Raw genomic sequence first — 13,211 nt, forward strand, 5'->3', positions numbered from 1 at the left:
TCCCCCCTTCTATTGTTGGTCCGCGCTGGCCCTGGGTGTCCATTGGGGTGGCTGGGAAGTTGTCCCCCAACTGTCTCCCCTCCCCTCTTCCTGATAAGTCTGGGGGCTGAGCCTCAGACTCCGGACAACCATAGCAATATTGCCAGCATTCATTCCTTGGGTTCTCACTGTAAAAGGGACGGGGGGGGGGGAGATCCCTTTCCAGGGCTGTCTTGGTCTTTGAGGGAGGACAGTGGGGCCAGGCCCAGCAAATTGCAACCACCAAGCAACTTAGTATCATGTGACTTCCATGACTTACCCAGGCCAGCTGCTCACTACTGTTCAACAACAGCCTCCACATGAAAACCAGTGTGATACTGCAGTTAAGAGTTTTAGACTAGGATCTGGGCAACTCAGGTTTGAATCCTCATTCTACTGTGGAAACTCACGAGGAGACTTTGGGCTAGTCACATATTCTAAGCCTAACCTACCTAATGTAGTAGAAGAATCCAGTAGTACTTATAAGACTAACAAAATTTGTGGAAGGGTATGAGCTTTTGTGAACCATGGCTCACTTCTTCAGATACCATAATGTGATTGTTGTGAGGATAAAATGGAGGACAGAAGAACAATGTAAGCTGCTTTAGGTCTTCTTTGTGGACAAAGGTGGGAGATAAATGAAATAAATAATAAATATAGCTGAAGATGAGGGAGCAGATAAAAGATAGGTTCGTTGGTAAGTGGAAAGAAGGGAAGAAAATAGGGAAAGCGGAAAAGATATGGGAGATGGCAGGAGGAAGGAAAGAGGAATTAAGAGTGGGGAGGAGGATACAAAGGAAAGTGAGGTGCCCCTCACACATCCTTGTGAATTCCCCAACATGCAACAGGGCCCAGGCCAGTGTCTTGCACCACAGAAATGAGCCAGAGTTTTTCCTGGTAGAGGCTGCCAGAGGGAAGGAGGGAAAGCTGAAGGTAGGGGCAGATAAAGGTACGTTAGCTGGTGGGTGGGAAGGGAGCAAGAAAGAAGCTATTCTGACTTTCAGGAAAGGGAAATAGTGTGTGTGGGGGGGTGATCCCCCCCCCACAAGTCCTTCTCATTTGTAGATATTTATGTCCTTCTCCAAGCTAGTTAAACCTCTGAGCAAGAACATGCAACCAACCATCAAGAGAGACAATATAGCTGCCTGGTTAATATGCATATGCAGAAATCTTTTTTATTTGGACCGTTTTCTGTTAACTTCACCAACAGAAGTTGGCCTGGAGGTACATGAGCTCCAGTGCCACACTATCACCAGACTAAAGGAAACCATGGCTTATAGCCATAATTTTGGCTCTGTATTAGGTTGCTGGCTTGGCAGGAAAGTCCACTTGGTGAATGATGTTGTTGCTGATATGACTTGCCTCATGTTTTCCCCCAGGCTTCATGACCTACATTGTGGAGCCACTCTTTGAAGAATGGGCCAACTTTACTGGGAACACTCCCTTATCAGAAAACATGCAAAATCATCTGCGGAGGAACAAGGCCAAGTGGAAGAATTTACTTCACAAGCAACACAGCAGTAGCTGGAGCACTGGCCACTCAGATCAAGGAACTGAAAATGAAGAACAGACTTTAAATGAAGGAGAAACCCCATAGTGGCAGCTTAGCACTTTGTGCTGCAATGCCACTGTCTTTCACAACTGTGAACAAAATGCTAAGGGTCCGTTAGGCCATCGTTAACCAAGCAGGAAGGGAAGAAAGCAGGGAGGAAAACAGAAGATTTGGGAGTTCTCCCCAATTAAAACCCACACCACTTCTGGGTTTGATGCTAAAGCTCCGCTGAATCCCACTTCCTCATCTTAATAGCTGAAGCCATTCATCACTTCTGATCATGAACTGCTTAAATGAGAAGCTTCATTCAGTAGTGCTGAAGCTGGGCCAGTATGCGGGTGTCAACTACCAAGAGGCTTCAAGGGGACAGGCAAGACCAGTGCACTCTTGATTATTGGTTTCATTCACTTTGAGTCATACTGTGACATGGCTCTTTGAATGAAGGCCTGAAGCAGTGTACAGTCTTCAGTCTGGCAGCTGGGCTGCACATCAAAATCATCACCAGCACTGTCAGAATTCAGAGGAAATCTGGCCACACAGAAGAAAATATCTCATTTTAAATAATTAAAGCCTTTTTAATTTTTTTATTTGGTGCACTGGACAAAGAATCTAAAAACCTTGAACTAAGGTTATTCTGTGTACTCAAAGCTTTTTCATGATAGTGCCCATTTTGTTAATCATTTTATGCCACTTTAGATATGCCTGACATTCTTCTCACTGCAAGAACAGTTTTTCTAGCCAATCAAAGGGAAGAGTTGGACAGTCCAAATGTTTCCAGATGTCTCTTTTGATGACTGTATCTGTGATCTGTTTATATTCGCACATGTATGTCTCCTGTATATATAAAGCGCTACTGATTCCCATGCCAAAATACTGAAGTATTATGGGAAAGCTATCTGTATAAACAATGGCACTGTGAACAAAATACTGTTAGTTTTAGTATCGGAAGCATTTGTAAATATATTATGGACTATTAATACTTCTGTTTGCAGATAAAAGCCTTAACTTTTAGCATCCTTCACTTTCTGATGGCTACCAAACTCACATCATTTCAGTGCTTTCACTTGTCCACAAAGGGTTAGATAGGAGTGGTATCTACCGAGGCAATCTTTTGGAAAGCTTTATATGCATTCCTTTACATTTTTCATATCTAACAAAGATACACCTCAACACAATTACCCAAAACTGAAAATGGAAATCTCAGTTGATGTCCATAGAGATGTCATATTACTTAGAAACACAATGGCAAGTTGCAGAGTTAGAATGATCTTGAATTGGACATTAAGACGCTAGAACAGTCTTTCAAATAACACTCAGCAAGTAAAAAATTACTTAATGAGTAATTTTTACGGCATGAGCCCTGTTTGTAAGACTTGGCTTTGTCACAATAAAGAAAAATGTGATTTCCTTTTTCTTACTACTACAATTATACTACTACTAATTCTTCTCATTTACTGCTCTTTAGTGCCCCACTCAGAGTGGTGAATAAAGTCAGTGTTATTATCCCCACACTACAGCAGGGGAGCTGGGGCTGAGAGGAGTGGCTTACCCAAGGCCACCTGGTGGGCTCATGGCAATAGAGGCATTCAAACCAGCAGAGTGCTGACTTGGAGTCCAAGTACTTAACCACTACGCTACAGCAGCTAGTACCAGAATTTCCTTTCCATGAACTTTATTCTTAAAAAGACATGGTTAATCACCAATATAAGTTGTTAACTTTGGTCAAGGCATTCTTTATTAGTGTTGTCTTGTGCCTTTGGTCAGGTGAGATTTCTGGGTTGGGTTCTAACTCATTACAGCATTCATTCCATCTTGTGAGGCAACTTCTGTTACTTAATGTAGCAGTATACTGCTGCATCCATTTGAGAACATTTTTGCTTGCATTTTTCTCACTGCTTTAGTGCTCTACCTGCATCATTTGCAAACAGCTAGTGGTTGATGCACGGGGCTTTGGGACAGGTTTGAAAATGTCTCCAGCAGAGGAGTATAAAGTAGTGGTTAAGACACTTAAATGTTACGACATTGGTAAGAATAAAAATTCTGTTCCCATCAAGGCACCTCTTTTCCATTAAATATTTCCCAGAATAGATGGACAATTGTATATATTTCCTTATCTTGCTTTCCTGTTCAGTACAGTTCTGATAAATGTGTGTTTTATAGACAAGCATATACACCATTATACAGTTCTAGGTAAGAGTTAAGCCATCAACTAAAAAGCATGTTCTTGGGACATTGTTAGGCATATGTGTTGCACTTAAACTGAAAGATCCTCTTTTCAGTAAATATAAATTCATCCTGGTTTCAAATTGTAGAATTACATTAAAACCAAAACATTATGCAACTATAGTGAGGTAGTCTGCTTTATGTACTCAACAGATGAATTTCAAAAGAAAGTGAATCCATACAAGTATATGCCAGCCCAAACATCATTGTGCATTAGTCAGCAGAAAACTGACAAAAATTAACTAAGCATTAGACTGTGGAAAATCCAGTTATTACCTAATCAATTCAATATAAATGCAATACAATAACATTATGAAGTTTAGTGATGTCTAAATTTGAACACATGAAAAACACAAATTCACAATGGTGTAAGAGAATACTGATTTCCATGGCAAGCCAAATTAAAAATTAACTATTGTGCACTGTTTATATTATAAAATTGAATACTCCATTTTACTATTTTTGGAAGAAATTGTATAGAGATTTAAGTATAAGACTCCACTTCTAGCTACAATGTGCCTCAAGGAATTCACAAGACTAAGACAAGGATTCAAGAATTACTGCACAATCCTATTAAACGTTTGCTTAAATGCTTTTCTTAAGTGAAGAAATGGTGCTTCTGTTGTTATGCAACATTCAAAATTACCATCAGAGTAAAGTTGGTTGAATAGTCTTTCCCACCTCCCTACTCCGGCTGTAGCCCATAGAGCCCTCACTGGTGGGAAGTAGGAATTGGGGGGGGGGGGAGGAATTGCCTTTTCTGCTAAAGAAAGTCATCTTGATGTCAAATAGGGACATCCACATTTAGAGGCAGTAAACCTCCGAATACTAGTGCCAGGAGGCAACATTAGGGGAAGGCCTGGTCCTCTCTGCGCCCTGTAGTTGGCCCTCCACAGTAACTGGTTGGCCTCTGTGTGAGACAGGATGCTAAACTTCATGGACCACTGGACTGATCCAGCAGGGCTCATGTTCTTAACTTTGGATCCATTTTAGACTATGGCAATATTTTAGCAGCAGTTCACATAACTAAAACCTTTTCACGTCTGCTAACATTACTGAACTATAAAGTGTTCAGTTGATAAGGTACTCTGTTGATGGCAGCAATTTTAGTTGCACCAACATGCAAGAATTGCTACTATTATATGGGCAATGCAGGGGCATGGATCAGTGGTAGAGCATTTGATTTGAATTCCAAGGTTCAATTCCCAGCATCTCAACTTTAAAAGTTAAGGGAGAAGCTAATGTAAATGACCTCTACCTGAGAAATGGAGAGCTGCAGCCAGTCAGAATAGACAATATTGATCTTGATGGATCATGGCTTAAATGAGATCTTAGGTTGAGAAAAACTGCTGGTAAGCTCATTACAGTAATAGAAAAATATCTTATTATAGGAAATTTAAACCTATTGTCCATGGAGAAAGTAAGCAACAAATCAGTAAGATTTACTACTAAAATTTTCACCATCAGATAATAGTAACTGGGTAATAATGAACTAAATAAGCCTGCGTCATTTTAAACATCTATTATCTACAACAGTATCTGTATATCTTTTTGAAGATTTATCAAAAAAGACAGGGGAAAAAGCAACTAAACAAGGGTTAGGTGTCTTACATTTAAGTCCCTTTTCAAATTTTTCAAGATTGCCTGGTCAGACTCTTCTCATTATAGGAGGCAAGTGTGCTGTTTTTTACACTGTATTGATAACAAACTTCAAAACACTTGCTCAAGTTACCTAACTTATACTAGTCCAAACTAGAGATGGGCACGAACTGCAAGACAAACTAAAGCTCGTCACGAACTGGGCCGGTTCGTGCTTCCTGAACCAGTGGTTCGTGGAAGCCTGTTTTCAACGAACTTCCACAAACTGGTCTGCTGGTTCGTTTGGTTCATGTTAAACCCAAATACCCCTTTCCATGCTGCTGCTAAGGCATGGGGGTGAAATGCCCTTTCTGTGCCGCTGCGAAATGGCAGGGAGAGGGGCATTTCAATCCTCGGGTTCAGTTTCTTGTCAGGGATTTCCCCGACAAGCAGCTGATCCAAGCTTGCAGGGGTGAAATGCCCCTTTCCCTGCCGCTTTGAAGCAGCACGGAAAGGGGCATTTAAACCCCACAAATCATGAACTGGTTCACGAACTGGGCCAAGTTCGTGATTCGTGAAACAGGACAAACCATGAACCGTATGGTTTGTTTTTTCCCGGTTCATGCCCACCTCTAGTCCAAACCCAAATACTAAATGTCAGAAATTCAACTGATTTCCAAGAAACATACTTCAGCATAAATGTGCTTAGAAATTGCAGGGGTGTGCATGTGTTTATGTATACACATAATATATAAAACCTACAATGAGACGATGGCCCACCTTCATGTTAACCCGTTAACAGAATGTATTTCTTGGGGCCAGTTCTCATCTTTTCTCTGTGGAAAAATGGCATCAGAAAAACAGGGTTTGTTCTATCACAAATAAGTGTATTGACTAAGCCACGTACCAAGCACAGTATATTCCCTGGTCAAAGTGGGCTTCTTAAGTAATATGGGTTTGAGATACAAATTAATTAATATTTGTACTAAAGCAGAATTTTTTTATTACAAGAGATGACAAAATAAAACAAATACCAAAAATTTAGTAGTACTGCAAGATAGTCTTACTTTTGCATTGGTGCAAATCTTTCACCACAATCCATCTCTTATACAAACTTTTACACGCAGAAACTAATGTTTGATTTGGGAATAAAATATATTGTTAACATTTATAAACAAATATATGTAAAATAGTATGTTTATTGTAAAACACACACTCGTTCCTTAGACAAATGTATGGGCCAAGTCATGATCCCACAATCAGTGTTCACTGGCTTCATGGGACCAAGAGTCAGCTGCTAAGCACTTGTGTAAATATGCATCAATCAAAGAGAAAGCAATAGATTGTGTAAAATGCCATGACTGCTATGCAGTGATGCCAAGAACTAGAGACATAACTGTATCTTTTTTAACATACTGCTGTTAAGTATTCATGTAAAAAAGGCACTAATAAAAATGCAGAAGGATGGTGTATGTGCACGCATGCCTCAAGTTTTAGCTAATGTGGGAAATCATTTGCTTTATGCTTGCTAAAACATTTAGTATGTTGAATATTTCAGGTGCTGCTGAAAACCACTCTGTAACTGGGAACTAGTTCTTATATGTATGCTTTTGGACAGAGGAGGCTTCCTTAGCACTGCTTTCCATCCCATGGTATGGCTTGGCAGAAGCGCTTCATGCTACCATGAAGGAGAGATCGCATACAGATTCTCAGCTGTAAGATTTAGTATGTGATATGGTTTCTAGCCCACTTTTCCAATAAATTCAAGATGGTTTAAATTTCCAGCATCAAAATACCAATCAACACAAAGTAAAACAGTTTATTATTTGAGATTAGGGGTGTGCAGCGGGAAAATGATCCGGAATAACCCAAAACCCAAAGTGACAAGCCGCTTTGGGTTCAGGTTGTTGGAAATTGGTTTGGTATGCTTCATAATGATTCAGAGCATACTGAAGTGAGATTCCCATCTCCCCCCTGAACCCCCCTTCCGCCTTCCCCCAACCCCACTTACCTTCCGAAGGCCGAAGTAGGCCTTCTGCTGCCGCGGCCAGCAGGGCAGTGGGGAAGATTGCAGCCGGTGCCTCTGCCGCCCACGCCGCCCCTTCGGTGTCTGCGCCGGCCAGCAGCGAACAGCAGTGCCTGTGCTGCCCGCACCGCCACTTCAGCCTCTGCGGTGGCCGGCAGACAGCAGCAAACGCCAGTGCCTGCACCACCAGAAGGATGCCCCAGGTAAGTGGGGTGGTGGTGGGAGGGCAGGTACCCTTTAAAAAGGCCCCGAAGCTTCCAGAAGCAATCCGAATTGCTTCAGGAAGCTTTGATTTGGTATTTCCGAATCAGGGCCATCATACTGGTCCCAATTCAGAAATACCAAATCTCTACAAATCGGGCCGGGTTCGTTTTTTTTTCCGAACTGGGAACCCAAAGCACACACCCCTATTTGAGATATCACAGACACACACCCATCAACAAAAGGCCCATTGATATAAAACTGCCTTACAGATCTCTTGAAAAGCCAGCAGAGATAGTGCCTTAGGTAACAGGGTTGATCCAACCATATTCTGAGGAGCCTTCCTCCAGCCCAAGTGATGATTTCTCCAACAGAAAAGCCATACATTTTGGAGATGCTTCTTAGGCTGGAAGAAGGCTTCAAACTTTGATCCATCCCATTGCTTCTGAATATCCATTGAAAAGGCATAAGAACTGACAGCTGAATAGCATTCTTTTCATAGCAAGTGCCAAAAGCACCAACTGATGTGAGGAATGCAACTGCAGTGATTTGTTCTGAGCTGATGCAAGAGTTCGTACAGGGACAGATGGTGCAATGTAAGTTCTAGGCTATGAAGAACTTTAAAGGTAAGTAGTTGGGGGTGAAATTCTGAGCAGAACAATGGGTTGGGAAGGAAAGGGCTGAACTGCTTTTCCCTTTCCTACACATCTTCCACTCAATCGGAAGCCCCTAGAAGCTGCTACACCTGATTTTTTTTTGTAGGCAGGGAGGGGAGAAAAGAACCAGAGTAAGAACATGAGAGGAAGAGGAGGACACTGACTCCAAAGGTTGGATAGTAACAGACTCTTACTTCTACCACTGCTATTTATTTCACAACGAAATAATGGCCTTGATTTCTATGGAATATTATACAACTGGTCAATTGGAAATACTTTTCTAACATCACAACCATAAATCAAAAGCTAAATAATATACTGCCACATTTCCAACTGACTACTTATTGTTTTTTCTTAAAACAGTGATCACTTAAACAGCTCAAAAAGACTGGATTCAGCCAGACTATACAAGATTACATTCTTTTCTCGTTTTTGTGATCTGCATTGGGTGTTAACATTAATTATAAATTACTAATTTCCTTGAAGTTCCTTTGGCACAATTCTTAGACCACTCCCCTAATGAAACGAAAGTTGCAGTCCTAAGGACACTCTCCTGGGAATAAGCCCCATGAATAACATGGGATTTACTTCAGAATAGAACTGTTCAGGCTTGCTCCCTCAGAGTACATACTCCATTCTTATATATTTCTGCCTCAGCTTCCCTTTGTCATCTCCCTTTTTTCTCAAATATTTAATTGTAGACTCTTTGCAGCAAGGGCTTGTCTTCTGAATGCACCATGGTATACTGGTGGGACTAAAAATCATAACAGCACTGTCATATGAAACTGTCTTATTTGTCTTTTCGCTTGGGGTGTGTGGAATCAATAACTCTTTTGCATCCATATCAGGGTCTGGTGATGGAAAGTGTCGTTAAGTCAAAGTTAACTTATGGCACCCCCTGCTGGGGTTTTCAAGGCAAAAGGCTAACAGAGATGGTTTGCCATTGCCTGCCTCTGCAACCCTTTGGACATCTCCCATCCAATTACTAACCAAGGCCAACTTTGTTTAGCTAATGAGCTCTGTTATGAGACAAAAGAGGCACCCCCAGGTAAGCAAGCTGCCAAACTCTAAGGGTATATCCCACACTTAAGTGGATTAGATTTTGTATTCAATGTTTATAGCTATTTATTGCATGGGAACAGAGGAACAGTTATTTATTATCATCACTTGTCACTTTAATAGTTATGCACCTTTCTACACAGCTTTCATAAAAGTTTATATACTGAATATCATTGGAATGTGTTAATCCTGTTTGGGATGATTAAGAATATACCTCCAGTTGGGGAGCTTACCTTAAGTGTCTGGCAGTTAGTTTTTGAGCTCTGACAAGATAGGGCTTGCCTGGGCTATGCAGGTCAGGGCATATCAGGGTATAAACTGAATTAAAGTAAAATATATATTATATTCAAACTATAATATCCCCTTATAATAATAATGTCATTTCCCTGCTTGGAAGTTTTGTTACTTTAACAAGTGAATTTTTTAAAAAGTTTTAATCCCTTTAATGCAAAAGTGGAAAATCAGAAAGTAGAATTAACTCAATTTATCATTTTCAAAATGCACTGCTGTTACTAAAATGTCAGTTCTGTTATTATTTAATTTCCTGTTTGGTATATTTCATTATGATCACAAGATTATAAAATACATTAAGGGGAGTATACGGAACAGGAATCTAAAGTACTGTTTTGAACGATGGTAGAACAGGTCTTGATTGAGTCCATATTATGATATGATAAACATCCATATTATGATATGATAAACAAACTTGATAAATCATAGTTTTTTTAAACTGGATTTCTGCCAACTGACTCTGCTCAGTCAAACAGACAGAAGTAACAAAACCCAGTTTTGTGTTTCTGAATACAGCTCATGGGCTGGACCAAGTGATCTATTAGCGAAAAGCTCTAACGGTCACAAATTCTACTCCCCATCCACCATAGCCATTTCAAACCAGGAACATTGATTCCTGGGATTCTGAAACCCACATGAAGTAATAGCCATGCAAGTTAATGGGCTTCAGTGAAGAGGAGCAAGGGATGAAATCTCCCTTGCTGCCTCTCTTACTGGAAGAGTTGCTTCTTTCACCAGCAGAGCTCTGCAGAAGGAAGAGGGTCTCTTCACCCTCTTCCCTCTCCTAAATACAGTCAACCAAAATGTATGACTATTACTCCACACAGATCCCACAAGCCTGGAAAACTTTTCAGACAGACAGATATAGCTGTTTGGAAGGATGAGGAAATGGGGAAAGTCCATAGTTCTCCTTGCATAAGTAGATTACTAGACCCAACTCTGTATATCCATGTAGATTTAGAACAGAGGAAAAGAGTTATATCAGACCTTTTCTATTAAATATGGTAAAAATAGCAATAAGAAATGGTTAAACAATTGTGAGAAGATCCAATGATGTCAAAAATCACAAATTATATCTATTGCGCATGAAAAATCTCAAAGGATGTACAAGTTTTATCAAGGCTGGTATATGTTCAGTGGTTTTTTAAGGGAAAGATGCATGTCAAAGCTATAAGAAAAATGTGTTTGTATCTTATCTATGAAAAACACAATCATTTTATAATTTGTAATTTTAAAACAATTAAAAGTTTCAAGTGTACTTTACCAAAAAGCAAGCACATGTGCCTTTTCCACTTCTCTGCTGTATTAAACACAGTGGCCTAGAGCCAAAGAGTTATACTACAGGACTGAGTAACAAGATGGAAGAATATGGAGATAAGATGCATGGCCTTAGAAATACAAGCCCATAGACACAGGGCATTACCTCTGGACAAGTGGAAATCTTGCTTATTACCAGCTTCCCACAATTTTTGAGACTTGGACATTGCTTGCTACTATATAGTCAAACTTTTAGAAACTTTGTGTTATGCTATTCTAAACCCCAGCAAGCGAAACATAAAATATTTACCAATGTGGGAATGGGGGAAACACACTCCATTCTTTTTAGGTGTTTGCATTAATCCAGGGACCAAAACCTTTGGAAAATTCACAATATGAAAACGGAACTATTTTTGCAGGGGGTGCCTGGTGTTACAATGCCCTCTAGTGGCTAACTGTGTGCTTTTATTGGTTCCAAAATGACATTATGTCTTATAAAGGATATTATCATAGACTCATAGAGTTGGAAGGGATCTCTAGGGTCATCTAGTCCAACCCCCTGCGTCTATGTCTTATAAAGGGTAAGAATTAAATAATTATATATATATGAAGTTCAGTTGTTGTTGTTGTTGTTGTTATTATTATTATTATTATTATTATTATTATTATTATATAAAAAGTTCACTCAAATGGCATCACATGAAGCCAAAAAAAACAAAAAAAGTTGCTGCGCGAGGAAATCAAAACCAGCATTCACTTTATCCCACTGCAGCAACCCATTCAACCTAAACAAAGCTACTAAGGCTTCTCATTCAAGCCACAGCTATCTAGAGCAATTCCAACACGTTAATATCCTGAATCACAATGAATTTGTTTTAACTTTATGCCTGAGAACTATTATGCAGAAGAGAAAAGCAAATAAAATTGTTCTGCTCACCTTACCCAACTTGCTCTACTTTAAAGGTATTGAATCTTTTGACTCACACTAATTACTTTTAAAATAATTGTTTTTTTTCTTAAAAAAACAAGTACAATGCTGTGTCATCACCATAAGATACATGCCCATTGGGAGGGGGACAAATATTGTCTCCCTTATACATGTTACTGCATTTTTTCAAAAATCCATTATATTACAACTGATATTCCAAATACAAAACTAGCCTGCTAAGGAAAGCAAGTTTTCTTACTTCACATATTTTGTAACCCCCTCCCCACTGGTTTCCAGTCAATGAAAAAAATATATTTTCTACACAGCATTGGTTAGATGCAAATATGTAACAATCTTTCTACTCAAATTGCCCATCTTTTAGCAGGTATCAAGATACTGTTGGTTACAGAGCAGCCATCATCATTCCATCAGTCACCAATGTAACCTTTTTTCAAAATGATAAAAAACATTTAGTGCATTTGTGAATGTATGCAGAGGTTGTGACTACAGAATATAAAAACTGTTATTTCCTTTAAAAAATTGTGCGTTGATGGACCGTAGTAAACATGAAACAACAGTTTCGGAAGGAAGCCATATCTCAAGGAAGATAATCAAAGTTCTGGGGGATTTTTCTTCTTCCTATCTTTTACAAAGTGACCCATTCAAGAGAGAGAAATGTCAGACTTACTGTGAACATTTTTTCTCAGTGGAATGGAAAGTATTGTCATGATGGATTATGAACCCACTTGCTCCTTGGGCAGGATTTATACGCATTAATTTAATGATCTGCCCAGCTGACCTTGGGTGAATACCCAAATACATGACTTGCCAAGCTACTCAGTTTGGATAGCTTCCACTGGAATAGAGAGCTAAAGCACCCAGGAAGTCCTGAGAAAGGAGAGAAGATAGATGAGAAAAAAAGATCGCTCTTCAGGAATTCCCAGGCCACTGACTGGTGGGAAGGGGGGAGGATACATTCCAATCCAATGAGAAGAAATCTTCATGTTAAGCCCAATGTTTCTTTCTCTATCAGTGGAGGAAGCCATTCTTATGAAAAGCTGAGTCATCCCAGGTGAGAGACATTGGGAAACCACCTGATGGAGGACCCTTCTGCCAAATGCTGCCTCAGCCAAGGCATAGATGTCAGACTTACAACATCTCCTAGTTAAGGAGACAGGAGCAACTGCCTTACAGGTCTCTTCAAGAGCCGCGTTAGAAGAGAAGGCTGCTAAAGTCACTGCTCTTCTGGTGGAGCATGCTGTGATGCCAGAGAGGCCAGGGAGATACAGTCATTTAATCCATCTAACTAAAGTGGACTTGGATATTCTCTTGCTCCAGTCTCCCAGACTGTAAGAGACAAAAACTCTGAGCAACAGAAGGAAGCTGTGCACTTGACGTATGTCTTGAGTGCCCGCTTGACAT

At 40.0% G+C, this 13,211-nt stretch overlaps 1 protein-coding gene across 3 annotated transcripts in view; it reads left to right on the plus strand.

The window, feature by feature from the left end:
• The window catches only part of PDE7B (phosphodiesterase 7B), a 302,170-nt gene extending 295,755 nt beyond the window's left edge, over positions 1 to 6,415 (plus strand). For all 3 annotated transcript variants that reach the window (XM_054981714.1, XM_054981705.1, XM_054981697.1), the window contains one exon: positions 1,398 to 6,415. In XM_054981714.1, the coding sequence (XP_054837689.1) occupies positions 1,398 to 1,615 (218 nt within the window). In that variant the 3' untranslated portion in view covers positions 1,616 to 6,415. The remainder of the gene's footprint in view (positions 1 to 1,397) is intronic.
• The last annotated feature ends 6,796 nt before the right edge of the window (positions 6,416 to 13,211 follow it).

The sequence above is a fragment of the Eublepharis macularius genome, chromosome 1 (genome assembly GCF_028583425.1).
Source record: "Eublepharis macularius isolate TG4126 chromosome 1, MPM_Emac_v1.0, whole genome shotgun sequence".
In the NCBI taxonomy this organism is placed as follows: domain Eukaryota; kingdom Metazoa; phylum Chordata; class Lepidosauria; order Squamata; family Eublepharidae; genus Eublepharis; species Eublepharis macularius.